This window comes from Ctenopharyngodon idella, chromosome 2 (genome assembly GCF_019924925.1).
Source record: "Ctenopharyngodon idella isolate HZGC_01 chromosome 2, HZGC01, whole genome shotgun sequence".
Classification (NCBI taxonomy): Eukaryota; Metazoa; Chordata; class Actinopteri; order Cypriniformes; family Xenocyprididae; genus Ctenopharyngodon; species Ctenopharyngodon idella.
This window is the reverse complement of record NC_067221.1, coordinates 22,822,773-22,850,708: the sequence shown is the minus strand read 5'-3', so window position 1 is coordinate 22,850,708 and position 27,936 is coordinate 22,822,773. Positions and strand designations below refer to the sequence as shown.

Below are 27,936 nucleotides of genomic sequence, written 5' to 3'. Positions count from 1 at the left end.
CAACTTTCCTTTATAATGAATAAAGGGAAGAAAAGAGAAAGCAATAGAAAACCCACATGAAATCCCACTGGACTAGATTTTTGAAAAAAATTTGGCATCCAGAGTTAGATGGAGCAACACTATTATACGGTTAGCAGGACAAATAAAACAAATCACGCTTTTCAAATATTCGTCGGGTGACATGGGGGTGATGACTGACAGGTAATTTTAGAGGTGTCTTTGCTATTCACTGAACAAACAGCAAACGAACTGAAAAGTGTTTACATGAAAAATGAGGAATGGAGGTTAACAAAACGAGTGTAGTGCAGATATATGTTGGAGAGCAGAGGCGATTGGTAATCTATAGTAGGACACAGCATTTCAGCCGACAAATCACTCCTGTATTTCAATGAGCGACCTGGGCAGCAAATTCATGGCCCACCAGGATGAGGCTTTTTCTATTAGGTGACAAAATGGCCTGTCATTCTAACCATGTGTATGGTATAGCCACACTGAACCACTTTTGGTCTCAGTTTAAATGGCTAGACTTGAATTACTGCAAAATGGAAAAGCAACAGGAACACAGCAAGATTATTTACTGTGAGCCTGCCAGCTACAACATCTGCACACCAGCAATATAACAGCAATAAAAACATTGCAGTAGCAATGTAACAACTTGTTTCATTCTAACAAGTAATAATAATACAAACTATAATTTTTCATTTACGTTTTCAGAACAAAATGCGAGTGGTGTTTCCCCATGCAAATCTCCACAATGCCAACAATGAGGTTGCTAATATGTTCTGAATTGTTTTTTAGCATTTCTAAGTGGTTGCAAGGGTTTTCTGCAGTGATTGTTTTGTGGTTTTAAAAGAGTCAAAAGAGCCCACTCTCTTTATGACATTCCGATCCCAAGTTCTCAGAACTATCCTTCAAATCCTTGATGAGAATCTCCTCAACAAGCCACACAATTTGGGGTGTAATTCATGTATGTAGTCCAAGCGGTATGGTTACTAGGGGTGTAACAGTACACAAATATGACGGTTTGGTACATACCTCGCTTTTTAAGTCACGGATCGGTATGATTTGGGTACAGAAGGAAGCAAATATATTTTATATATATATATATAATATTTATATATATATATATATATATATATATATGTGTGTGTGTGTGTGTGTGTGTATATATATATATATATATATATATATATATATATATATTTATTTATTTATTGTATTAAACAGTGGTTTACTGAAAAAACTATGTCTGTCTTTAAATAAAAAAAGTCTGTCAACGTTGTTGCAACTGTCACCAACATACCCTGCAGTTTATGCTGCTGTTGTAATTGGCGGAAGAGATTTTAAGTGCTTACACCTTTGGATAAAAAATACTGTATGTTAGCAAAATATTTTAGGATAAGGTTGGAATTATTGCGCTCTCATTCTAATCTGTTCAATCTATTTTGCGCGTGCGCCGCCGGCGCTAGTTAAAGATACACTCTCTTGCTGTCAGGATAATCCTTTATGCGAAATGGAAATACCTGCATAAATTTCTAAGTATACAACCGTAAACATCTCAAACATTTTAAACACACACACATTTGACAGTAGGGCATACCATGTATGTTATGTTAATGATTTAGTTTAAAGCGCTTAATGTAAAGCACATCTCATGTTTATGTCCTTTGTTATTTTTCAGATAAGTTTGCAACATCAGTGAATACCAATATAAACAATATTGTCCCATCCTGTGGGGAGGGACTTGGAGTTTGAAATTACATTCCACACGCAGATAAGTTCTGCAGCTGCAGTGGTTAAAACAACACTGTATTCATTCAACACTGTATTTGAACCGTGTACCTTGACAGATTATCTGCGGGATTGCTACTAGGGCTGAAAATAGTTGAAAATCTTTCTAGATTTAAATCCATTTTCATTTTGCTGAAAGATAAAGTACAACTTACAGAAATGTATCATGTCTCATGTAATCACTCAATCAGTGTTTTAAATGCGGAAATATGTCAATAAAACAGCTTGTAAACAATGTCACATAACACTGCATTTACCTCAGAAAAGCCATTCAATGACCATATTTTTTCTTGTAGCATTCATGTACTATACCTGAAATATATACAAATGATCAATATAAAATCAAATTGATTCGAGATCGGAACTGAAACTAATGTGAATCTAAATCGAATCGAAACGTGAACTTTGACTCAATACCCAGCACTAGTTGCTACTCAGCTGCACTATCCAACTGTATTACTTCCAATGGCTGTTGCTACATCGCATCGTATTTGCTTCAAGGACCAAGCACACCAAACAGACATCAAAGAACTAGCAGTGACAAAAATCAACTGTGGTGTCACCTCACATTGTCCACGTCTGGGTCAAAAAGTTTCGTTTGCGCTTGAGCACACTGCAAAGACTACAGTCGTCAGCCAACTAGCACGTACGTTCTGCATCTATGTGGGAGGAAATAACTCTCCATGCCAGGAGGTGGCAGTATTCATCATCTGTATTCATCATTCAAAAAAGAAAACCGTAAGAGCTAGGACTGTGAATATACAATGAGAAGAGCCTTAGGCTGCATCCAAAATCATAGGGCCCTATTTAAACGATCTAAGCGCATGGTCTAAAGCGCACAGCGCAAGTGCGCTTAGGGCATGTCCAAATCCACTTTTGCTAGTTTAAGGACGGGAAAAATGGTTTGCGGGGCGTGATCTAAAAGGGTTGTCCCTATTCTCTTAATGAGTAATGGGTGTGTTTTGGGTGTAATGTGCAATAAACCAATCAGAGTCTCATCTCCCATTCCCTTTAAAAGCCAGTTGCGCTCACGCCATGGCAGATTCACTATTTACATGGCGGAATCTGCAAGTGGAAAAACTGAAGGCTTCTCTAGCGAGGAAACGGATCTGCTCGTGCGCGAGGTTAAAGCGCGTGAGCAAACCATCTACGGGAAAAGTCGGATTCCACCAAAGCATTTTTATCTTTATGCACACAATTATAATCTTCTACATTGTAATCCTTTTATTTTTAATATTGGCATGTTTGTGTGCTACTGCGCATACCTGTGTGTGTAATAAGCAGAGCGTACGCACGTCGTGCACCCGCATATTGGCGCATATTACTAAAGCGCTCTTAAAATAACAAAACAAATATTGCGCCATTGATTTTAGACCAGGTTTCAGTTGGTCAATGGCGCAGTCTATTTCAGTTGCCTCAAAATAGTAAGGCGGCAACTAGGGCTGGGCGATTTTTCCGATTTTTTCGATTCATTCAAATTTAATGTTTTGCCTTGATTTTATTATTTTTTTAAATGAAAAATTGCGATTTTGAATAAAAATGTTAGCTAGCATTACAATTAGACATGTTGACAATACAGCAATGATAACCGTATTAGGAGAAGAAAATGATCCGATCTCATGATGGCGCCGGCGCGCCTGATTAACCGCTCTCATGTGACGCTCTATGAATGTAGAACACATCACTATTCTTAAGCGGCTGTTCATTCAGAAATGCATTATTGCATTATAAAAATGAGACGCAGGCAGTGGAATGAGAAAAAAAAAAAAAGGCAAAGTTATTAAACACGAGTTGAACTTTTTTTTTTTTTTTTACTTGATTGCCGTGTTTTTAGAATGCCGTTTCATGGTTGAGACGCTGCCAAAGACGCGAGACACAAGTGCAACACCTAAACATGTCCATCAAACATAAAAACAATAGGACAAATAGCGCAATGGAATGCAAAAACCTGTAAACCTGTTTGATATTTCATGTTTGCATGATGGTGACAGGCTGAAAGCTGCATTTGCTGGTAATAATAGCCTATTGCTGGTGTTATTTATTGCTATTACTTTTCGGCATTTTCTTATTTTATATTATTTCTGAGTATATATGATGTGTTTAAGGTAAGTTTGTACAACATTTGCCTTCATATTTCAGGCATATTTCTACAAAGATATTTAACAAATTGTTTTACATTTACACCATGTTGATCACTTCATGTGTGGTGCACTTGGAATGGAATTTTTTTTAACCAGATTGAGAATGTTACTTAAATCATATTGTAGTAGTTAAGACTAGTTAAACAGTTAAAAAAAAAAAAAAAAAAAAAAAAATCGAAATCGTAATCATGAATCGGTTAATCATTCTGAAAAAAATGGAGATTTTATTTTTTTGCCATATCGCCCAGCCCTAGCGCCAACAATGCACCTGAACACACCTCGTTTTCAGATCAGCACGCCCATGGGCGCATAAATGTTTGACATTTGCTATTTAAACAATGTGGTGCAGGACATGAAAATGACGTCGTCAGGCGTCGGGCTGAAACTAGCAAAAAACACTTGCGTCGCACCTCTTTAGTAGGTACTTATTTTGAATAAGTAATTACTTTGTAACCACTTAAATATATGTTCTATATGGTATTTGTATAGTATGAATGTAATCTGGACATACTACATTTGCTATGTTGCCCTTATCACATGACCACCAGCATCAGTTGCGTCTCGTCATTCACAAATCCTCTGCAGTGGCCTCATGGGAAAGTAAAGTGTTGATACTGTGACATACTATATAGTAGTATGATCTGACCCACCAAAAGGCTACACCACTGATTCAACATGCTCAATCGACCGAAAAGCCGACAACAGGAGCCTGACTAGTGCTCAACAATGCCCGACATTGGATGACAGCCGATTGTCGGATTGCTATGTCATGCCCTTAAAGTCTTCGTGAAATCAAAAGTGACATGATTTTATTTAGCGCACATTACTATTTTTGTAGTGAATAATTAATCTGTGCAAATTAACTAAAATTGTTTTCATAATTTTAAGTCAAAATCTAAAAATGTGCTTCTGCTCTGGAATTGTGTTTTTTATCTGAGGACATCAGTTTGATGGCTTGGAAATCAAGCCCTGACATCTATTTTTTATAATTCAATATTCTGTTTCACTTGAAAATATGACAACACTGAAGTAAAGTGGGTCGCAACTTCTGGCTCATGCAGACTTTAAAGTCCTTGCTCATGCAGCTGGAAATCACCAACTCACTGAAAACGAATGACCTCCTGTCGATTTGCCAATTGAAACTGATGTTAGTTTGAATGCACCTTTATATTTTTGTTTAAAATCTTAAGCATGAGCATTATCAGTGTTGCTTTCCTAGGTAAACACCACTACTAAGCGTTTAAGCAGTTTGAAAATATGTTGCAATGCAGCTAATGAATCATTTAAGAGACGCAAAATTATTCAACATCTGTCACTGCAATTTTTCAACTATTTTTACGATGAATTTTTAATTTTAAAGAGTTTTGGTAAATGCATATGAAAAACCATCAGAAAGTGTCTAGAGAGGGGGCGAGTGTGTACTGAGAGCACACTTTCATTTCTTTTATGCCCACGCCACACCTCCTGATTTATTTTTCATTTCGTAACATCACCTGACATTTAATTACTTTGAGACTTGAGACCTGCGCTAGGCAGTCAACATCATCACCCTGGGCAAACCTGAATTACAAAACAATCTCATAAAGAGTGGGCACGTATCAAAGATGAGTGGGGAGTCTATTAAACCAGCCTCTTCTGTAAAACTTAATTTACCTAATGGAAGCCCTCTGATACAGCAGCGAAGACTACGGAGGAAAGCAGGTGGAAAACAGGATGGCTACGGAATGATTTACTGTCGTCACGCCTCTACTGCCATACAACAGAGAGACATCTCATGGAGGGGGAAAATAAGAGTTGCGATGCTTTTAAACACTGGGGAACATGATGTTCTACTGCGTATGCTTAAACTTAAAGGGATAGTCCACCCAAAAAGGAATATTCTGTCATCATTTACTCACCCTCATGCAGTTCCAAACCAGTATGATTTTTTTTTCAGTTGAACAACATTTTTTGAAGACTATCTTTGCTACTTCTTAAATATAATTTGATGCTGGGTTGACACTCAACTGAACTGACTTGAGCTGAATGACATTAGCTGCTTTAAAGCAATTTGTATTGAATAAAGCACTATATAAGTATAAATATAAACTTGACTATAAAAAAAAAATGGCTGTCAAATTACAAAATGAATGAATAAATAAATGAATAAATAAATAAATAAATAAAGAAAGAAAGTCATCTATGCGCTATTTAGGTTCACAAAACTGGTAGAAAATGTGTTATTTTCTATTTAGTACTGTCCTGAGTAAGATATTTTACATAAAAGATGTTTGTGTATAGTCGACAAGAAAAAAAAAAATAGCTGAATTTATTAAAATGGCCCCGTTTAAAAGTTTGTGATCCATTGGTTCTTAATACTGTGTCGTTACCTGGATGATCTACGACTTGTTTTTTGTTTTTGTGACGGTTGTTCATGAGTCCCTTGTTTGTCCTGAACAGTCAAGCTGCCCAATGTTCTTCAGAAAAATCCTCCAGGTCCTGCAGATTTTTCAGTTTTCAAGCATTTTTTGTATATGTGAACCCTTTCCAGCAGTGACTGTATGATTTTGAGATCCATCTTTTCACACTGTGGACAATTGAGGGACTCAAACACAACTATTAAAAAAGATTTGAACATTCACTGATGATCCAGAAGGAAACACGATGCATTAAGAGTCAGGGGGTGAAGACTTTTGAACAGGATGAAGATTTCCAAATTTTTCTTATTTTGTTTAAATATCTTTTCTTTTCTTTTTTTTTCCCCATTTAGTACTGCCCTTCGGAAGCAACAGAAGATACTTGCATGTTTCCCGGAAGACAAATTAAGTACAATTTACCTTGATCTTCAAATTCAAAAAGTCTTCAACAAGACAAACAAGGGACTCATGAACAACCATCACATTAAAAAAACAAAAAAAACAAAAAAAAAAACAGTCGTGGATCATCCAGGTACTACACACAGTATTTTATTTTGATGTTTATGTGCTTACCCCCAGGGCATCCAAGATGTAGGTGAGTTTGTTCTTCAGTAGAACACAAATGATGATTTTTAACTCCAACCGTTACGGTCTGTCAGTCGTATAATGCTTGTCAATGGTAGACAGTTGGACATAGTGGTGTTTTAGAGGTGACAAATGATATAAATACTGTTCGGTTTCTCGCACAAACCGATTGTTTCGTGTCTTAGGATGTCAATGTGTCGTAGGGCCGGGCAATTTATCCGATTTTTTCGATTAATTCGAATTTAATGTTTTGCCTCGATTTTATTATTTTTTAAATCGAGAAATCGCGATTTTGAATAAAAATGTTACAAGCGTTACAATTAGACATGTTGACAATACAGCAACGATAACAATATCTGGAGAAGAAAATGATCCGATCTCATGATGGCGCCGGCGCGCCTGATTAACCGCTCTCATGTGACGCTCTATGAACGTAGAACACATCACTAGTCTTAAGCGGCTGTTCATTCAGAAATGCGTGATTGCGTTATAAAAATTAGACGCAGGCAGTGGAATGAGAAAAAAAAGGCAAAGATATTAAACGCGAGTTGAACTTTTTTTAACTTGACCGCCGTGTTTTTAGAATGCCGTTTCATGGGTGAGACGCTGCAAAAGACGCGAGACACAAGTGCAACACCTAAACATGTCCACCAAACATAAAAACAATTGGACAAATAGCGCAATGGAATGCAAAAACCTGTAAAGGACTACTGCTGTATGTTTGATATTTCATGTTTGCATGATGGTGGCAGGCTGAAAGCTGCTGTTGTTTTCTGTTTTTATAACAGATAAAAACAGAAAACAAGTAATAGGCTACTATTATTTGCTGTTAATAGTAGCCTATTACTTGTGTTATTTATTGCTATTACTTTTTGTCTAAGAAATATTTAGCATTTTCTTATATTATTTCTGAGAATATAGGATGTGTTTAAGTTAAGTTTATGCAACATTTGCCTTCATATTTCAGGAATATTTTCTGCAAAGATATCTAACAAATTGTTTTACATTTACACCATGTTGATCGCTTCATGTGTGGTGCACTTGGAACTTTTTTTTAACCAGATTGTTAATAAAGAGAATGTTACTTAAATCATATTGTAGTTAAGTTTTTAAGTTGACTAGTTAAACAGTAAAAAAAAATTGAAATCGAAATCGTGAATCGGTCAATCATTCTGAAAAAATCTGATTTTGATTTTATTTTTTTGCCATATCGCCCAGCTCTAATGTGTCGTCACGAGCCGCAGTGTTTAATTTGGATTTGTCTGTGCATGTTTTTTTGACTCTTATAGATGGAGTTACCATTGATAAGCATTATACGACTGACAGACCACAACGGTTGGAGTTAAAAATAATCATTATTGTGTTCTACTGAAGAAACAAAGTCACCTACATCTTGGATGCCCTGGGGGTAAGAAGATAAACATCAAATTTTCATTTTTGGGTGAACTATCCCTTTAAGAATCAATGGTTCATATACTTTTGAACGGGGTCATTTTAATAAATTCAGCTATTTTTTTTGTCTTGTGGATTATATGTAAACATCTTTTATGTAAAATATCTTACTCAGGACAGTACTAAATAAAAAATAACACACATTTTGTATGATCTCTCTTCGTTTGTTAAAATTATTCACAATTTCACAGATTCTGCAAGTGGTTCACATACCTTTTCTTGCAACTGTATATACTGTATATATGAGTACCTAATATAGTGTCTAGTGAGTGTATAAATATTTAATGACCCATATATGATACTATCAAGGTATTATTCTATTTTGAAACTTGACATGAAAGTTCCCCCTTTGGGTTACATAGAATAAAAAAAAGTCAAAGGTGGTAATCAGTATATTTGATACTTCAAAGAAGGTTATGTTAAAGCTATCCAACCCCTAATGTCACGCAAACACGCTGCTGCCACATGACAGACACGCATTGCCCCAGATGTGACACAACTAGTCCATACTGTCACAGGCCCAGACAGAGTGTACAAGGTGACCAGGCATTTGAGAGTGGACACATGTCCTTGTCAAGCCAGTCTGATGGTAGAAGAGAGTGGGAAACGCCAGCCATGCATGACAGCTGTAAGACAGCAAGAGACAGGGGACAGAGACCTTCCCTCAGGTGCATATGCTGCCATTTCACCCACAGATGTGCCACTATTGTGAGTCATGACAGCCTGTGACGAAGGGGAAAAAGAGGATACTTCCAATTTTCAAAGCAACAGACAGCGTTAAAAAACTAGCAGTGGTTGACAGCTTGTTCAGTGCATAGGCTATCGAACCGGTGACCTAATCTACTTTAGTATGCATGAAATGTCAGTAATTAAGAACAAAATTAAAACTCACCATTATTAGTATTATTTGTTTCCCTGTCATGCCTGTCACAACACACATATTTAAGTACTGTCCATAACACCATAAGTATAGTGTCAGATCTTTTCTGTTTTGTGACGTCCTGAGTGAAACGGATTAGCAGAAAAGAAAAAAAAAATGACTTGGTTCTATGCATCAGTTCTTGATTGGATGGTGGCAGATCTGAATGAAGGCTTGAATTTGATTGTAGGAAAAGGGGCAAGGTTTAAGTTGTTAAAAGACGCTAAAAGAAGACTTAATATACCCTTGCCAAAATAAAAACGTATTCATTTCTTAAAAATAAAAAAAAAGTAACTGACCCCAGTCTTACTGACTTTAGAAAGTTAGTGTGATCATCATACTGCTTACACATCTATGTAACACAATTATCAATGTTGAAAAACACCAGAGGGAGGACAATTCACATGATACATGGTGAAAATGATCAGTGTTCTGCTGCATTTCAGTGGAACAAAATTATTTATCTCATATATTATTTACTTATTATTAATGAATTATTTATTTATTCATCATATGGCAATGTCATTCACTGACATCTCAGTTTCTGTTCACTCTAATTTTATTCTCAAAGAGTAGACTTTTAGTGAGGGGGTGCTAGAAATTATGGTGGCTTACAAAGAATTTGCCAAAACTAAGACGGGGAAGGGGGTCATTATTATTTCTCATCATCATTCTCAGTCTGACTCATTCAAAATGCTTTCCTCAGCCCATAGTACAGTCCAACTCGGTTTTCAAACAGTGATAATGTTGTTTTTCCAGTAACCAACAATAATAATTGAGAGGACATAAGACATGGAAGACCTGAACGATTTAGCTAAATTAGAGATAAATTATCTTTGAAGATTAGGGGAAAAAAAGGTATAATTATGTTTACATAATCTGATTTGTAACCTGACAGTAATGAATAATGAAATAATTATGCAATCAGTTTTGAAAAACAGGCTTTTTGGTCAAAAGCACAAAAATGTGTCATAGTTTCAGATTTAGGTCCAAATGCAATGTGATTTTAATCATGTGCGCTGCTTCTATTCCAATAGAGCTACAGTAGATAAAGTAAATTCACTTTACTATGATGCTGGGGAATCTAATGTGTTTATCTAGTCTCATCCACACACTGACTGCATTACAGATTAGTTTGACAGCAGAGAAAACCCATCTTTTTTCTTTTCTTTTCAGATTACCAAGAAATACTACTGCCATCTTGTGGCTAACATGTTTTACAACACAATGCCTGCAAATGCAATTTACATTCCACTGCTAAAAAAACTACAAAGTTTAAAATTATATACTCTATTTAAAAATATATATATTTTCCTCAGTTTAATTCAGACTTTTATGCATATACAAAGCAAGTAAAATATGTTATTATTAGAAATTAATTTAATTTTGTGTTATTATTAGTATTATTATTAGAGTTATTATTATTATGTTTTTGCTTAATTTTGGAGGGAAATAGTCATAATTTGGAAAAAAATAAAACTTCATTACTAGGAAAAGAATATAAAACATTATCAAATAAAAAATAAAATCCTGAAAGTACTGTATGTAACACGAAAACTTCAAACATCTCAAAAACAAAACAATACAAAATTCCATAAATATTCAACCAGCACCAGTAAGAGAACTGTCTTCTGTATAATGAATTTTTATATATATATATATTCCGAACTAGTGATTCAGATTTTCTCACAATTTTACTGCTCATATTCACATTTTATATTCCTTCCAGCTCACCACAGAAAAGGTCAACTGCAGTAGCGCATAACTCTTCTAAGACAAATGTTCTTATTGGCCTTCCTCCATTTTGTCCTCCACCCACTTGTACATTTCCTCTCATTTGAGCACTTTGTTTGGACCCATTTGTGGCTACTTTATTCACAGTGAGGTTCTGAATGGTGTATGAATAATTCTTCTCAGTAGTGTTCACATGGGAACTGTGTGTTAAATGTGTTTAGGCTGTGAGGACATCGTGATCATTTCTGAATGCTAGTGCTTTCTAAATGAGCACATGAAAAACATGACTTGAAAAATGCTGAAATTGAGTTTTAGTTTTAAAAAGGTCTAACAGATTTGAAACTTGTGTGAAATGCAAGCACAGTGTTTATAGTTTAAAGGAAAGGCTCTTTCTATAAGAAAATGACTATGATTTAGCATTTTTGGCTAATAAAATGGATTTTAATGTTCAAATAATTGAGAAAAAACTGCAACTTTTATAAGCATTGTTCAAAACATATATTAAGCTAAGTTATTGGAAGTAAATGATATTTAACAACAACATTACATATTTATCATACTGGAAACACGTGTGGCCTGATTTCACAGTAAACATGGTGACCACAGTATGCAAAATCATTAATGGGTCATTAGAAGAGTCAATATCACTAATAAGGTTTTTAATAGTGAACAGCCACAATGCTTCTAATGCTTAATTAAATGAGACTGTTTGCTCTGGAACATTCAAAATAATGTTAATTAGGGCTGCCGCTCTAACCGCTAAACTCATTTAAAACACTTTAATTATGTCGGACCTAAGAAAATAAATAAATATCAAAGCTGAAGTGTGTAATATTTTTTTCTAAAGTAAAGCGATGCATTTGTGTAAGAAAAATATCCATATTTAACAAGTTATAAAGTTGAATACGGCCTTCCGTATTCAACTTGTAAGTGTTAAATTCTTGCAGTTCAATACGCTTACGCTACTGCCTACACCTTCCCTATTCAAATTGCGGAAAAAGTGCAACTGACGCGATGTCAGTTGGGCTTTTTTTCATATATGGATTATCCATTTAAGATTAAAAAAAAAGTTGAAAATACAAGAAAAGTCATTTTTTCTACAATAAACATCTTGCAGGTCTGTCATAGGAGTTGCACAACTACTAATTCCTCCTAGTCGGTTACTTGTCAAAACAATACCTCAGTTAACTGAGTACTCTTGGTTGACGTTTTTTTTTTATTTTTTATAAAGACAAATAACAATACATAATAGCTCATGTCAACAAGTGTTTATTTATTGACAGCCCAAATGTTTGCAACAATTGCATCTCTTAAATGTATTGTAATACATTAAAATAACAGGTTTCATTTTCTATTTTAACAAATTTGTAAACCGACAAGCAACATTATAACCTTAAAGGGGTTATGAACTGCTTTTTTTCCACTGCTATGATTGGTTAACATCTTGGCATATGAAATAAGTATTACTCTATCGAAAACTTTTACTATTACAGCTGTCAAGATTAAGTAATTGTGAAAAGTGTGATTATAGCATTATATTTAGAGCTACTCTCCCGTGCAGAGGTGGAAAGTAACTAATAACAAATACTTTGGTTACAGTACTTGAGTACATTTTTACTTTTACTTGAGTTTAATAAAAATAAAGTATTCAACTCCGCTACATTTATTTTTCAACAAAAGTACAAATTAGGCTACTTTGACAAAGTGCCGACAGAGTAACAGGGTGACAGGCACCTTTCAAACTACTGCGGTGGAGCCGTGCGCTTCAGCCATAACTCCCCATCCCCGTGTCGCCCTGGAAACCCGATTTGTTGTATGTAGGTTTACGAATAAAAGGGTTTTTAAGCTTCTCTGTAATTCAGCTGTAGCGATATCTGATGTCCATATACAGGATTTCCTGGAACGTCATAAGTTTAATACTTCTATGAATCTCACTTGTGGACTTTCTGCGAGAGAGCGCCCTCAGGCTTCCAGTATGAATGAAACAGAAAAATTACATGAGAGTGTTGAGCACTTCATATTGCTAACATTGCCTCATTTTGTGTAAAAAGAGAAAAATAATACTAAAGTATTTTGTAACGTAGTAACTTGAGTAGTTTTTCAGCAAACTACTTATTTACTCTTACTTGAGTCATATCATTTTTCAGTACTTCTACATGTACTCAAATTATTTCTTAAGTAGCAATATTTTTATTTAAGTACAATTTCTTCTTATTGATGATACGTGATGTTGTAGAAGTGGGTGTTGATCTTCACTCAACCAGTTCAAAATAGTTTCTAACAGAATAAGACAAAATTCATGTACTCTATTCACTGTTATTAGCTATAACCTGCAGATACCCACACTTGTGAAAAACAAGCATGTCGACATGAAGTTATGGTAATTGCGCGCTCAAATACTCAATGGCTTCCGACAGTGATTTAAGTAGTCGCCTACCTGACTAGTCTATTCAAGTCCTAGTTTGTCACTTAAATGCACAGACCCGATGAACAGGATGTAGCATGATCCTCATCCCCACACACATTATACCACAAATTAATTTCTATTAGTATTAAGGGCCCTATCATACACCTGGCGTAATGCGGTGCCAGGCGCGACGCAAGTGTTTTTTGCTAGTTTCAGCCCGGCGCAGTTATCATTTTCACGTCCTGCGCCACGTTGTTTAAATAGCAAATGCATTTGCGCCCATTTGTGCGCCCATGGGCGTGCTGGTCTGAAAACGAGGTGTGTTCAGGCGCATTGTTGGCACGTTACTATTTTGAAGCAACTGAAATAGACTGTGCCATTGACCAACTGAGCCCTGGTCTAAAGTCAATGGCACAATATTTGGTTTGTTATTTAAACAGTGCGTGATTAATATGCGCCTATAGACGGGTGCACAACGCACGTACATTCTGCTTATTATAAACACAGGGAAGCGCAACAGCACACAAACATGCCAAATATTAAAAATAAAAGGATTACAATGTAAAAGATTATTATTGTGTTCATAAAGATAAAAATGCTTTGGTGGAATCTGGCTTTTCCCGTAGATAGTCTGCTCACGCGCTTTAACCTCGCGCACGAGCAGATCCGTTTCCTCACTATAGACGCATTCAGTTTTTCCGCTTGCAAATTCCGCCTTGTAAATAGCGAATACGTCATGGCGCGAGCGCAACTGCCTTTTAAAGGGAATGGGAGATGAGACTCTGGTTGGTTTATTGCGCGTTACTCCCAAAACACACCCATTACTCATTAAGAGAATAGGGACAACCCTTTCAGACAACGCGCCAAGCGCACCGACCATTTTTCCCGTCCTTAAACCAGCAAAAGTGGATTCGGACACGCCCTAAGTGCACTTGCACCGTGCACTTTAGAAAATTCGCTTAGATCGTTAAAATAGGGCCCTAAGCTTTCAATGACTATAAAGGCAGTATAAGCCAACTGCATTATATAAGTGTACAATGTGTCCCATAAAAACCAACACTGAATGGGCTAATTTACTAAATTTACTACAGTAGATGCACTGCATTTTTCCAGAAAACAGTAATACTCAAGATAATTTAGAGACTAACGACTGTGTTCCACTTACCTCTGCATTGGCGGATCTAAAGGAGATGTCAGATTGATAGTGTCCTTGGTGATCTCCACTTTACGAACACTTCCAAAAAAGTCAGTGATGAGGACACTCCCCGGATCTCTCTGGAACAGGTCAGTACGGTGACCTGGAGTGGACACACACTGACTCTGCGGGCACACCTTAAACTGAAACAAACACATAACTATCAGCCCAAAAAGACTGATACTCACAAACAAAGAGATTAATTACGGGTTGCCAAATTCTAAGTGCGCATTCATTCCCAAATGGTTTTGCAGTTTATTAGAAGCTGTCAGAAATAAATACAAAGAAAAAGAACAAAAATTACCATTTAAATAACATCTGTTCCCGCACATCCAGCTATGGGGTGCAGGAAAGTGTCATTCATATGTGATCTTGTGAATTCTTATAAAAACAACTCTGAAAATGTATGAAAATGGGCTTGTAGATGAAACATGGGCTTAAAAATGTAACCAGTAACATTCATTTTCATGTTTCATGGAACAAATGTAATTAAAATATTACCTTGTATACACTCCCTCCCAAATGATTAAGCATTTGTTTCCCTATGTGTTTAGTCTCAGTAAAGCCATTATCTAAACATATAATACATCTTAATTTGTGACTTTTAATCTTAATAGTAATCCACTGTAAATTTTCTCTTAATATTTTAATCCACTCTAAGCTCTAAATCATCCTTTTTAGTATGACCTCAGGACGAAATATTTTAAGACCCAATCCTGTCCAGCTGGAATGAGGTGTGTGCGTGTGCGCGTGTGTGTGTGTGTGTGTGTGTGTGTGTGTGTGTGTGTGTTTGGGGTGGCGTTCCCGCATTTCAAATCAACATTAAATTGCATTCTCAATACATTTTACTTCCATAATGTGACATATTTCAGAGTGAAACTGAATATTCAATGAGATTCAATAACGTCTGGCTTTCCGTATCAGAATGGAGCCAGACCTGAATGTGGGTTTGCAGTTGATTGTGGAGAGAATGGAAATTTTGACCTGCTGGGAGCTGAGATTCTGACTGGGAAATGGAGGCATTTTTTTTATGCACATATGAATAATGCACAATAAAACCAGTAATGTGAACTAAGAAGTTTTATTTGTGAGGAATATCATATCAGCTAACCATAACGACTGCATAGTTTAGGCTGCAACACTGTAAGCTGTTTTAAAATGATTCAGGCCTACCTAATCAAACTCATTTAATTCAAATGACTAAAAACAACAAGAATGAGGTTCTTTGAAAATGTTTGATAAATGAAAGCGTTAGAGAATTAAAGGATTAGTGCACTTCTGAATGAAAATTTCCTGATAATTTACTCACCCCCACGTCATCCAAGATGTTCATGTCTTTCTTTCTTCAGTTGAAAAGAAATTAAAGTTTTTGAGGAAAACATTCCAGGATTCTTTTCCATATAGCGGACTTCAGTTGGGTTCACCGGGTGAAAGGTCCAAATTGCAGTTTCAGTGCAGCTTCAAAGGGCTCTACACGATCCCAGGCCAGGAACAAGGGTCTTGTCTAGTGAAACAATCGGTCATTTTTTGAAAAAAATAAATAAAAATGTATAAACTTTTTAACCACAAATGCTTGTCTTGCACTGCTCTGCGATGCGCCACGCATTACGTTGAAAGGTCATGCGTGACGTAGGCGGAAGTACCGCGTTAGGGCGAAAAAATTTTCTCCTCCAACTTTAAAATCGTCTGATATCGTTGTTTTACCTTTTTTGTAAAGGGTCGTCTGGCTGAATCTTTGTACATTCACTTTGTAGACACTGGATCGGTACTTCCAACTGCACGATTATGTCATGCGTGTGGATCGCAGAGCTAGGGCAAGACGAGCATTTGTGGTTAAAAAGTATATTAAATTTTATTTTTTTTTAGAAACTGACCAATCGTTTTGCTAGGTAAGACCCTTATTCCTTATCTAGGATCACATAGAGCCCTTTGAAGCTGCACTGAAACTGTAATTTGGACCTTCCACCCAGGGAACCCCACTGAAGTCCACTATATGGAGAAGAATCCTGGAATATTTTCCTCAAAAACCTTAATTTCTTTTCAACTGAAGAAAGAAAGACATGAACATCTTGGACAACATGAGAGTGAGTAAATTATCAGGAAATTTACATTCAGAAGTGCACTAATCCTTTAATTCTCTAACGCTTTCATTTATCAAACATTTTCAAAGAACCTCATTCTTGTTGTTTTTAGTCATTTGAATTAAATGAGTTTGATTAGGTAGGCCTGAATCATTTTAAAACAGCTTACTGTGTTGCAGCCTAAACTATGCAGTCATTATGGTTAGCTGATATGATATTCCTCTCAAATAAAACCTCTTAGTCCACATTACTGGTTTTATTGTTTTATTAAACATCTTGACTGACATGGGGGTGAGTAAATTATCAGAAAATTTTAATTCAGAAGTGAACTAATCTTTTAATGCAATAAATAAGCGTATGAAATTCATAAGAAATTCCATTTCATTATTAACACAGTCTAATTAACATCAACTGAAAATATATTATTATAATTTTATGCGAGTGCTGTGGAAATTGTGGCATTTTGTCTGACTGTACACTACTGTTCAAAAGTTTGGAGTTGGCAAGATATATGTTTTTGAAAGAAGTCTCAGCAATATTGTGAAATATTATTATATTTTAAAATGACCATTTTCAATTTTAATATCTTAAAATGTAATTTATTCCTGTGATGGCAAAGCTGAATTTTCAGCAGCCGTTAGGGATGAGTGGGTCACAACCTAACATGGGCTAGTTGTAACACACATAGTTTAAACATTTCCACACATGCTAGCAAGACGACACTTGTGTGTATTTACTAGTTGCCATATCACTATATAGAGAAAAAAACATGCCAAAATTCAAACATCTTTGGAAGATATCGATATGGTGTTAGCAATATAATTCACATTAATTACTTTTATTAATTTTATTGAGAAACCACGAGAAACAGTTGAATAGTCAATGTTCAATATTCAGAAATGACTATTTCAAGAAATTTAAAGGATTCTGGCTCATCAATTTGAGTCCTGTTTTGTGAGAGCTGTGTGTGGAGGGAGGGGAGGGGTGTGTTGTGTTCAGCTCTTTGTTTTTTTTTTCAATGTCTGAATGTGTTTCTTCATCTGTTTGTCAAAAAATGTTAGGTTGTGCCCAATTCTCCCCTACTCCATTTTTCAGTGTCACATGTTCCTTCAGAAATTATCCTAACATGCTTATTTGTTGTTCAAGAAACATTTATTATTATAATCAATGTTGAAAACAGTTGTGCTGCTTACAATTTTTGTGGAAACTGTGATTTCTTTCATTTTTTCTCTTTTTTTTCAGGATATGTTTAGTATCTCTGTCAGAGTATCTCTGAAACGGCAAGGCTTGTGGGCTTCTTCCGGTCAGCAGTGGTGAGAATTTACCAACAGTGGTCCGAGGAGGGACAAACCACAAACTGACAGGGGGTTGTGCGCCCAAGGTTCATCGATGCATGAGGGCAACGAAGGCTATCCCATTTGGTCCGAGCCAACAGAAGGTCTACTGTGGCACAAGTCACACAAAATTTTAATGATGGTTGTGGGAGGAATGTGTCACAACACATAGTGCATCACACTCTGCTGCGTATGGGGCTGCATAGCTGCAGACCAATCAGAGTGCCTATGACGACCCCTGTCCACCATCGAAAGCGCCTACAATGAGCACGTGAGCATCGGAACTGGACCTTGGAGCGGTGGAAGAAGATCGCCTGGTCTGATGAGTCACGTTTTCTTTTATATCATGTGGATGGTCATGTACCTGTGTGCCGTTTAACTGGGAAAGTGATAGCACCAGGATACACTGTGGGATGATGACAAGTCGGTGGAGGGAGTGTGATACACTGAGCAATGTTTTTTCTGGGAAACACTGGGTCCAGCCATTCATGTGGATATAAATTTCACACGTGTCACCTACCTAATCATTGTTGCAGACCAACAAGACAGGTACACATGACTATGTTTTCCCTGGTGGAAGTGGCCACTTTCAGCAGAATAATGCACCCTGACACACTGCACACATTGTTCAGCAATGGTTTGAGGATAATAATAAAGAGTTCAAAGTGTTGCCCTGGCCTCCAAATTCCCCAGATCTCAATCCAACTGAGTATCTGTGGGATGTGCTAGACCAATAAGTTTGATCTACAGTGGCTCTACCTCACAACCAAAAGGGCTTGAAGAATCTGCTGCTAACGTCTTTGTGCCAGAGACCACAGGACAGCTTCAGGGGTCTTGTAAAGCCCATGCCTTGGCAGGTTGGTGCTGTTTTGGCAGCATGTGGAGGACCAACAGCAGATTAGGCAGGTGGTCATAATGTTTTGGCTCATAGGTGTAGAATGTACTGCATTGACAAAAGTATTGGGACGTGTTTCAATCAGACCCATTGCCACATGGCTATAAATTGAAGCACCTAGCCATGCAGTCTGCATTTACAAACAAAAATGAGTCGTTCCGAAGAGCTCAGTGAACTCAAGCATGGTACTGTAATAGGATGCCACCTTTGCAATAAGTTAATTTATGAAATGTCATCCTTGCTAGATATTCAGCTGTGAGTGGTATTATTAGAAAGTGGAAGCATTTAGAAACAGCAGAAACTGAGCCACAAAGCATAAGACCATGTAAAGTCACAGAGCGGGGTCACCGAGTGCTGAGACTCATGGTGCGTAAAAATCGCCAACTTAGATAGATGAGGAATTCCAAACTTCCACTGGCATTAATATCAGCACAAAAACAGTGCTGCGGGAAGATCAGATTTATATTCATTTTGCGGAGACGTATTTATGTGGCCAAGTGTAAATAGGACCGTTTAAAAAAAAAATCAGATAGCTATTCGATCAGTTATAACGCATGAAATAACCAAGTGTAAAAAGGCCCAATGATTCAAAAGCCAATTCATAAAGAGAGCAATTTACTTCTTTTCTAAATGAATCAGCTGTTTGAATGAATGTAATGAATGAACAACTTAATTACTTTATAATTTCATATAAAAATTATATGAAATATAATTTCATTAAAAAAATTATTTCATATTTCCATATTAATAAAAAACATTAAAGGCTTCAACCAATAATGACTTTAAATGATCTTTCGAGGGTAATTTCTCAGCCAAATTTGATGTGCAAATAATTTGCGATTAATTAGATTAATTAGTCGCCACATTGTGTAATTAATTAGATAAAAATTTTAATCTCTTGACAGCCCTACAATAAATCCAACTTGACATGAATTCTAATGATTTCAAAACGTGATTTCCTGAACATCCAATTCAGAGGCAAGTTTCGAGTGCATACTTGATGCAATTTCAGAATTAAGCCAAATGAACCTTTGGCAAAAGAACTGCATTATTTTCCATCACGGCTCCCAGTGCACAGTGACAGCCAGAAAGACATTCTGCAATCTTTCTGATGAGAGTGAAAGAGAGATCATTCATGTGAGAGATCATTCATGAAAGATCAAGTGGCCCTTTTCTATCAACATTAAAACCTCTCTCTTTCTCCCACGGGAAATCAATAATATCACTGCTAATCCAGTAGAATGGGGGGCAGTCAGAAGAGCTCAGGGAACAAAAACGCACCAGAAAAGAGACTGTTGTTGGACCTGTTTGATCTGGGAAACACTGTGCCAAGTAGAGAGGATGTGGAGGGCAGGAGAGATCAAAATGGATTGTGGGAGTTGGTGGGACTCCAACCACTCAGATGAATGGAAGAGAAAGTAAAGCTCACCCAGGCCTTCAGAGAAAAGGTCTCCCTCCTGACTGTTTCAAAGCTGTTTGACCTACACCTGTATTAGTCGCTCTGTTTAAAGTGGTGAGTTATGAGACCCGTGGTCCGCAAGGCTGCTCTTTTCATCTGAGGCGACAGGACGTCTTTGTGACTGCCGCTTTTTAAGTTCAATTTTGTACCAGCATTGTGGATAAGGGAAATGCTCCTATTGGACATTACAACTAGTTTCCAATTATGCAAAAAAAAAAAAAAAAAAAAAGAAGACTTGACAAAGCATCTACATTCTCCATAATATTTGGCTGGAATTATAAACAGGCACCAATACAAAACACACATGAACACAGACACTTACCAGATCATTCATGTTGGCTTGGCTAGCAGGGTGGACTTCCTCCAGGAACTCCAGTAAGTAGAAGGTGTATTTGTCCATCAAATGGACCCCTATTGCCAAATCTGGCTGATGCTGTATAGACAAAACAATACAGGTGAACCAATCCCAATCTTCTATACTTTTTTAATAATTTAAAATTCATATTAATTATTCATGTTCAGGGATTTTTAGAGAGTCATGTTGTACAGATGTCTGAGTCTAGTCTAGTGTATTACTATTGTCTGTTTACACCAAGTCCAATGTGACTAGATAAAACAAAAGGGTAAAATGTCTGCAATAAATTTTTGCACTAAAATCTATTAACAGTGTTTTAGTCAAATATTCTCTTTTAACAAAAATGACCTTTAAATTTACTCAATATTTTGTCATGTCATATTCATTACTTTTAGTCAGTTGGTTTTATCCTGGTGTGAGCATGTATAAAAACTACTTGTAAAAAATCTTTTTTAATTTTTTTTTTTTTTTTTAACAATTTCATTAAAATTAATTTCAAAGAGTCATCTTTATTATGTAAGACAAAGCAATAATTTTTCATCAATAATTTTGTTAACAAGATTAACACTGCTCATGTAGTTGGTCTGATGCAAATTTTCAGACACACTACCTTTCAAAAGCTTGGGGTCAGTAAGATTTTTTTAATGTTTCTGAAAGAAGTCTCATTCTCACCAAGTATGCATTTATTTGTTCAAAAATACAGTAAAAACTGAGATATTACTGCAATTTAAAGTTTTCTATTTTCATATATTTTAAGTAAGCAATAAGGTACGAGAGGCTGTGCTGTATCGTGAATAAGTCACGGCTGAAGGGCATTGTTGTTACAACCCCTTCAGCCGTGACTTATTCACAATACAGCACTAGCCTCAAGTACCTTACTGCTTTTATAAAACGATTACCGCACAATACAAATATTAAAGCCAAAAATATGTATCAATTCACCTTTCATGAAGTAAAATTTCACTAAAAGCCTTCCTTCCGCTGGAAAAAATAGTCCCTGACCGTGTACAGCAACAGAAGTTACATTATTACGCCATTAGATGGCGGCAAAGACTGTCTTTATGAGTGTGTCAGTCAGTAGCGAAGACTTTTATATTGAAAAGACTGAATTGTTGTGAACACAGAACAAGACGCAACTGACAAATGCTTAGACTAGCGCTGTCAGTCATGGGAAAACCCCTTAATTGTTAAAAGGACAAAATAATACATCGGACATTTAAATGGATTTTTTATTATGAATATAGGACTAACCTGAAGGAAAATGCTGAATGCAGGTACTAAACTCGCTCATTCGATCTCTTTCTTACAATACTCTTCTACATAATACAGTAAGCTTCAATGAGAACTAATATTTTACATTGCTAAGAGTGGTTGCTAAGGGTATTGTGTAGTGATACACAGAACCGTTGGGTGAAGCGGTCAGAGCCGTGTTTTATCGTAAATAAAACACAGCTATTGACCAATCAGAATCAAGGACAGGAACTAACCGTTTTATAATATGCATTATAAATTTGATGGCTAAGCTAAATATATTTTTTCAGGATTCTTTAATGAATACAAAATTCAAAAGAACAGCATTTATTTGAAGCAGAGATCCTTTGATACATTATAAATGTCTTTACAGTCATTTGTGATTCATTTAATGGATCCTTGCTCTATTATTAATTTCTTAAAAAAAAAAAAAAAAAAAAAAAAGCTCTGTCTGACCCCAAACTTTTGAACTGTATTTGAACGAATTGAATCAATTCAAGATGCGATCTAGCAGTTAGCACATGTTTTAGGGACACACCAAGCCTTGGTGCTTGTTTAGGAGGTATAGGTTTGATTCTAGACTTCATCACGTCCCAAAACCCTGTGATTTCCAATCCATTTAATCCCCAAAATTCTTTTTGTCTATAATTTTCATGTATGTTTTTCAAAGGTTATTCAAGAGCTATAGCGCAGCTAATTTCAGGTGTGCAGAAGATCCAGTGCATCAGGTTTGACTCACTGAGAGCGAGTCCTCTCCCACTTGGCTGCTGGCCAGGGCCATGAGGTTCGGCGAGTAAAACCTCTCATACATGGAGGCCCCCTGGCACGTGTCTATGATGAACAACAACTCATTGTACCTGCAAAGAAAGTAGGTCATTTTAGAGCAAGTCAACTCTTGTCAACTTTAAACCACTTTCCATGTATAATGTTGCAGTCTAATATCGTTTGTAATTAAAGCTGGTTGTGAAATAATAAGAGATAGATCTGACCTGCAGCACAGGGCTCAAGGCTGTCTGAGCCACACTCACTATACAACCAACACAGCACTCTCTGCAAGCTGTTGCCATGGTAACCAAGAACCCAGCACCCATTAATGCTCCATTCACAAAAAAAAAAATATATATATATAATAAAAATTAGAAACCACTTCTGGCCATCTCAGATGAGTTGAGAGAGAGAATGAGATGGCTTGGAATTGCATGAACCGGAGATGTAATGGGGGAGCAATGAAGCACAAAAGGGGCTTCACTAATTTATTGGATCAAGCCTGCAATTACCACATTGACAGGCACAAAACATCCTGTGCTGTAGTGCTCTACAGGAAGAGAGGAAGCTCTCATTGCACCTCACACCAGCCTACAATGTTTACACAGCGCTGGAACCTAAACAGCCTATTAGAGCATTTATAACACACAATTAATACATTAGGCAGCTGCAGCGCTTCAGCCATGTACATCAATACTGTCTCTAGGAGCTGCACAATAAAGGCTAGAATGCATGTTTCATGTTGCGCTTTGATGGCACTCAATGTGTGTTTTGGATTTGTTTTGGTCAATTTCTGCAATTTGCTCTAAAAAGCAGCAATTGAGAAACAATGATTAAGCTCAACAAATACATTTGCTGATTGAATAAGCATTCAATGCAAGTTTATATCGAGTAACTTACATTTTAGACAATTTAGCTAATTACTTTATTTTTCTTCAGCCAACGAAAATAGTTTCAAATGAAACCAAAGCAGAATCAAACAACAGTTAGTGCCATTACTGAATGAATCAGTGGTTATAAATGAATCAGTTGAGTGAATCCTTCAATGATTTACTCATAAAAATAGTCAATGGTTTTATTCCTGAATGAATCAGGAATGCAAGCTAATCTGGGTAAAAAAGGTGTCAAAGATGCAAACCCCCATTTTTAAAATATATCCCCTTTAAAATGTGGACTTTCAGTTGTTTTTAACATGAAAACACTGGGGAAAAAACCTAGATGCTAAATACTTCTTTAAAAAAAAAAAAAAAAAAATCTCTCCACTTCAGTTGTCTCAGGCATTCACACTGTTGTCTTTATGGGGCCCATTAAATATAACTATATAACAACAATAATAAGTATTATTATTATTATTATTATTATATTTAATAATAACAATGTAGACAAATCAGTTGAATGAATGATTCAATGACTTGCTCATAAATTCATTGCTGTTGTAACAATGTAACCTGCAGAGATCCACTGAAAACTCACTAACGCAGACTGAAGGTGATGATACACAGGGCTTTTTGAGCACTGCTGAGCAATAGGCTCACACACAGGGCTTTTTGAGCAATGTTGCTGGGCAATGTTGCCGAGCAATGTTGCTTCGGCACTTTCCTATTGAGAATGAGAAACAAATTTCTATCTGGAAACTTTAGGTCGTGGGCAATTTTTTTAGATCCTCCAATCAGAATGCTAGCAGCCGATCACATGACCGGCTTGGAGATTTCAGATAAAATTCAAACAAGATGGTGGCCTCTCAGCAGCAGGGGAGCAAAGAAAAAGAGCTTTTATCTTTTAATGCTGGCAAGTTGTCATGTGTCAACCCAAAACAGGGAATTTACCTCATTTAATGCTTAAAATACCAACAGGTGTCCAATTTAATGTGCGTAGGCTGTAATTTGGCCATCGAATGTTTTCAGTTAAATACAAAAAAGACACGTTCTGTGTAACGTCTGTAGTGGTGTAGGCTGTAGGGTGTATGGCATAGCTTTTGACGTGATTGACACGGGTTTGAATCCGCCTTTTCCCAAACTCGCTCTTCTCCCTTTTCCTATCACAAATCAGACCAGAAAGGCATTTATATTTAATAAAAATGAAGAAAATATTTGAAAAGTTGAAATAAAGTGCCTAACAAGTGCTTATAATAAAGTATTTATTGGGTTGGCAATAGATTTGCTCCTCTCTGATTGGTTGCTGCCAACTTTCCGTTGCCCTAATTAGTTACCCTGTGTCTCACCAGGTTGCCCGTTGACGGCAACATTGCCCAGCAACATTGCTCAAAAAGTTGCCCTGTGTATCATCACCTTCACAGTACATCAGGAATGCACAAGCAGAGTGATACAAATAGTGAAGTCTCAGTGCTGTTGGACTCAGACCTTAGTCATATGACGAAAAGGCATCATGCCCCAAACTAAAAGTCTTCAGCCATTGGACGAAATGGCATCGTGCCACACTGAAAGGCTTTAGATCTCAGGAAAAACAAAGTCAGGTGTTGCCAGGTCTCGTACAATTAGGCATAGGACGAAACGGCCTCAGACAAAAAGGCATTAGACATAAAGGCACTGGACAAAACAGACTCGGATAGGAGTAAAACAAATTTAGAAATGCCTTGGTAGAGGTATACTGGTAGTGAACATCCTGACAGCCTCAACGCTGTTGAGAGCGATGTTTAAATGAATATGTAAATATGTGCTGCGTGCTTTCCGAACAAAATATATAACAAAATAAACACACAACAAAATGGTGGTGGTGAGAAAACAGTTCTGTCATGACAACTCTCTGAGTGTTTGGCATGGTAATGGGTATGACAATGTTGATATGTTTGGTCTTGGTGGAATAGAACTGCTACGCTGGTGCTGCTTTTATTGCTGCTGTTGCTGCAGAGCAAAGACGGGACTTGCTACTACCAATACATACACGACAAACTGCTATGAGCAAGAAAGACATGCTGCTGCAGTACAATATAGCGTACATGAATTACCCGTAGCAGATCTATACAGGTGGAGCTGGGGAAGGTGGAGGGTTTCTGAAAGTGCGCTCTGCTAAGGCAAATGCTACTCATGTATTTAAATGTTGAGCACACAAGCTCATTGACTACTGATACAGCAGGAACCAATCAGCTGTGTTCTATAGATAATGATGTGATTACGAGCAGGTTGAGTTAAAGGACATATTAGCCTGCGCCATCTAGAGTTTAATGCCAGAACTTTGTATTTAAGAAAGCATCTGATCATAGCGATGTGGATATGTTTGCAAAAGCTCTGCAATTCAGCGCTCCAGTCACGTCACGTTCAGCCTATTCATATAGCACTTTATACAATAGATTGTAGGGCTGGGCGGTATGACCAAATATATTGTTACCATGGTATAAAATGTCTATCGTTACAGATTGCTATTTTAGGTAAATTGCAGTATGTATATATATATATATATATATATATATATATATATATATATATATATAGCACTAATGAAACTTCAGAGTGATGAAATTCATGAATGAGAATATAAAGAGCGGTACGTGCTTGATGTTAAAAAGAGTTATAAGCACAATATATCCTGAAAAGGAACTTAATGCAGTGTACATGCTGACTGACACACAACGTAAGCACATGCACAGAAAGCTGCATCTCTCAGCATGCAATTGACAAATTGGTCGAATACACATGCAATTATGTCAAAATGCCCATCGTGTGGAGTATTCACGTAAACATAGTCGGTTATGTCTCATATGAAAGTAAACAGTTGGGTGTAAACCGGATGTGTATCAGTATAATGGATCCGTATGTTTGGTCTTAAAGTGACAGCAGCCTAATATACCTACCTGCTGCTCTGTGTCATTAATGTGAATCAAACAAAATAGAAAATAACTTACTGCTCTTGACTGAATAATTTTTTCTTTTTTTTTTTTTTTTTTGCTTTAATAAGAATAAATTTTATTTTAAATTCATACAGTGAAGACTATGCAATATTTAATTTTTACATCTGATTTTTACATTTCTATACTAATTCTAACTACGTGCTAAATAAACTTATTGTACCTGAAAAATAATTTCTTTAATTCATATTTTTGTTATATTGTACTTGTCCTATTGTTTGTAATTTGCTTCTTTTTTCTTATTTTTAATAACAGAAATGAGATAAAATAACAAAAATCTATATTGTGATTTGTATATTATTGTGAAATATAATTTCTCATATCGCAAAATAAGAATTTGGTCATATCGCCCACCCCTAATAGATTACTTTAAAGCTGCAGCTTTACAGAATTAAACATGAAAAAACAGTAACAGTGTCGCTTTTTTTTTTTTTTTTTTTATAATTACAACTTTACTTTCACTATGAAGTTATTAAGGCTATGTTTTTTTTTGTTTGTTTGTTTTTTGTGTAAGTGTGTGTGCAACTTTTACATTCTGTTAACATTTATCTCATAATAATGGCATCCTTCAGTTGTCTTTTTCTTTCTCCCCCTTTTTTGATATTTAAAGGATTAGTTCACTTTTAAATAAACTTTTGCTTATAATTTACTCACCCCCATGTCATCCAAGATGAACATGTCTTTCTTTCTTCAGTCGAAAAAAAATTAAGGTTTTTGATGAAAACATTCCAGGATTATTCTCCATATAATGGACTTCAATGGACACCAAACGGTTCAAGGTCCAAATGACAGTTTCAGTGCAGCTTCAAAGGGCTTTAAACGATACCGGACGAGGAATACGGGTCTTATCTAGTGAAACGATCAGACATTTTCGAAAAAAATACAACTGTATATGCTTTATATAAACAAACGTTCGCCTTCTAAGTGCCTCCGCCAAAACCGCATTTCTGTATTCTCCAAAAAGCTTACGCTGTATGTCCTACGCCTTCCCTATTCAACTTACGGAAAAAAAATTAACTGGCGCTGCATTCGTTCCGTAAGTTGAATAGGGAAGGCGTAGAACATAATGCTTGTAATTTGTTTATTATTTTCTATGCAGATTCACTCCCCTATAAAATCACCTTAATCATTCTAAAATTATTCATTCTTTCCAAATAAAACAATTCAAGTCATCTGGCGAAATTGTTATTGAATTTTGAAAAACAAAATAAGGCAATGTCAGTTTTTTTTTTTTTTTTTTTCCAATATTGAGCAGCCTTACTATTGATGGTATTCATTTCATGTATTATTTATATATCCCTTGTCAATGTTCTT

General features: G+C 36.3%; 1 protein-coding gene across 1 annotated transcript in view; it reads right to left on the bottom strand.

The window, feature by feature from the left end:
• The window catches only part of pigk (phosphatidylinositol glycan anchor biosynthesis, class K), a 52,701-nt gene that overhangs the window by 18,393 nt on the left and 6,372 nt on the right, over nt 1–27,936 (bottom strand). The window contains exons 7-9 of the mRNA XM_051914447.1: nt 22,735–22,852; nt 20,712–20,822; nt 14,591–14,763 (exon numbers count right to left, since the gene is read on the bottom strand). Of these exons, the coding sequence (XP_051770407.1) occupies nt 14,591–14,763; nt 20,712–20,822; nt 22,735–22,852 (402 nt within the window). The remainder of the gene's footprint in view (nt 1–14,590; nt 14,764–20,711; nt 20,823–22,734; nt 22,853–27,936) is intronic.